This window comes from Berghia stephanieae, chromosome 14 (assembly GCF_034508935.2).
Source record: "Berghia stephanieae isolate SIO BIC M18660-M18661 chromosome 14, UCSD_Bste_1.3, whole genome shotgun sequence".
In the NCBI taxonomy this organism is placed as follows: Eukaryota; Metazoa; Mollusca; class Gastropoda; order Nudibranchia; family Aeolidiidae; genus Berghia; species Berghia stephanieae.
In genome coordinates this window covers 3,398,643-3,401,250 of record NC_088373.1, presented here as the reverse complement: position 1 = coordinate 3,401,250, position 2,608 = coordinate 3,398,643, and the positions used below count along the sequence as shown (strand labels likewise).

Here is a 2,608-nt window from a genome sequence, read left to right as displayed (position 1 = left end):
CGTCATCTTCGAACTATCTATACACAGTAAAATGAATAAAGGTTTGAAAAGGTGTGCATGAGACCGTAGCCATCGTTATGTTATAGCCTGACACTGAAATCCAATAGGACTGGCAGTTTGACGTCATTATTTGGTTTTTGCACCGCCTAGTGAGTTGTCGTAAGTAGACCTCATGGAAACAAATTATTTCATTGGTTGAACTCATGAATACAACTCACGATTTATTTTCTTTTGTGGCAAAAGACTTGCATTTTGACGTCATTTTTTGGTCAATGTCAGGCCATAACTTCATGAAGGCCACGATGAGAGAGTGCCAGGCAAATCAAGAAAGAAAAACACAAGGAAAAAAAATCCTCAATATCAGCCTGCCTCGACTGCCGACAAGAAGACTGAGTTTTTGGGATGTAAAAAGTAAGAAACAAAAGTGAATATAACAGCTTAAAAAAAAAAGAACAAAATACCAAACACGGAAAGTTTCGGGCTCAAACCCCTTCTTCAGCCAACAACAAAAAACACTAAAGACATAAATACATTACTAAATTCCAGAGGGCCAAAACATTATAAATCTGATCATGTTTTGACTTTTACACATTCTGATCACATGACAATGTGAAAAAGTTCTAGCCAGCATGAATAATTTTTTAAAAGTACCGATTTTCTTTGTTTAGAACCAAATAATAATGTGAAATTGAATGTAAGCTTCAATTTAATTACAAAAACAGATCAAATGAACGTTTCGGGTTTTCCCTTTATCAACAAAACAGGATGAATAAAACACCACAGATGAATGAGATGATGTGGTAGTCGAAACGTTCATTTGGTCTGTTTTTGTAATTAAATTGAAGCTTACATTCAATTTCACATTATTATTTATTTCTTCGAGTTTCGAGCAGTAACATTTACATTTGTTTAGAACCAAGATGCTCTTAGCTGGGCGGACGTGACATCAGACTATTGAATCCTTTTAGGGAAAAACAACAAATGAACAACATGCTTTGATAATATTACACAGTAGGGGATGTTTTATCACGTCTGTGTAAACTGTGTGTGGTAAATTTGTTGCAATGGATGCTTGTTGGTAGTCAGAAGGTGCTGGGCAAATTTTTATTCTTTCGGTTACAACTTGTAATAGTAGTACTCGTAATAGTACTCGTACTTGTACTTGATTAGAATACCACCTCTCTCTCTCTCTCTCCGTAAAAAACAAATTAATGACAATTATACCACATTGTGTGTATCCAGAATCACTCCCACGTCATTAGTTATCTGTTGAAAAAATAAACACAGCAAATTGTTACGCACTTTTTAAAAAAAAGTAAAAATTCTTCCCTTTCCTCAAAAAAAAAAAAAAGGAAATAAATGTGACCAATCGTCTTGAAACGGTATCATGTCGTAGCGAACCAAATGCTTCAAAGCCAAATTAAATGTTAATCCGGTCAAAAATATAAATTGTTGGCATTAGTACCCTAGAATATGGTATCCATTCTCCTCAATAAAACATACAAACTCAACACAAGTCTGATATTTACAACATCTTAACCATCCCGACTTAATGCCTTTTTGAGGCGAAAGGTCACAAACTAGACAAAAAGGGAATTTAGAAATTAAAATATTCATAAATTGTGTTCGGATGTCCCGATTATTCAGTTGGTAGAGCACTCGCTTCACAGGCAAAAGGACCGACGTCGATCATAAGTTCAGGCGACATTTATTTCTTATCCCTCCATCCCCTTCCCCTACCTGTCAACCCGGCAGGGATATCTTAGGTGGGTTTGTTATATATCTGGCGGAAAGTACTTTGCGGTGGACAAGCGTCCTATCTAAAGGCAAGTAAGCAATTGCTATTGTCCGTTTCACGCTACAGAATCCTGGATAAACTCTGTATCTCTTGGGGCCTCATGTTTCTGAAGGACTTCTTACAGAAATTATATTAGATTCGCCCATTTTAAAGCAATAGAAGAGAAGTAAATCAAGTTATTGAGTTTAAAAGGCAAAATATAATCGGCACTAGCTATTTCTGAATGTGAAAGGGACTTGTTCAACGAGTACCTATTTGCAGGTCTGATAATCCAAGTTGTTATGGGCTCCTTGTTATTGTGGATATATTCTAAATCCGACGCAAAATAGTGTTTATTACGAAAAAATAAATTGTGAAATTGAATGTAACCTTCAATTTAATTACAAAAACAGATGAAATGAACGTTTCGGGTTTCCCCTTTATAAACAAAACAGGATGAATGAAACACCATAGATGGATGAGATGATGTGGTAGTGGCGTCTGTGGTGTTTCATTCACCCTGTTTTTTTATATACAAAAATGATAGGCCTCGTGCATATAAGCGCAGGCCATGGATAAGTAAGTATTTCTAAATTTTAAATTGGGGGGGGGGGGGGGGGGTGGAGTGGCCGAGTGGTTAAGGCATTGCGCTGTGTCTAAAGGTCCCGGGTTCGAGCCCCGCATCAGGCACTTTCGGTTTTTTTTCATTGGGCAAGATTATTAACCCTCAGTATTAACCTTCAGTTTGCTCACATTGGACAACATGGTTGATTCCTGTTGACATCAGACATCCTGTTTGATGGATTATCTATATTCCCCCATGGAATGCTA

General features: G+C 36.8%; 1 protein-coding gene across 1 annotated transcript in view; it reads right to left on the bottom strand.

The window, feature by feature from the left end:
* Positions 1-474: 474 nt before the first annotated feature.
* LOC144959713 (metalloprotease mig-17-like) overlaps positions 475-2,608 on the bottom strand; it is an 8,947-nt gene continuing 6,813 nt past the window's right edge. The window contains exon 6 of the mRNA XM_078892393.1: positions 475-1,266. Coding sequence (XP_078748519.1) covers positions 1,259-1,266 — 8 coding nt within the window. The 3' untranslated portion in view covers positions 475-1,258. The remainder of the gene's footprint in view (positions 1,267-2,608) is intronic.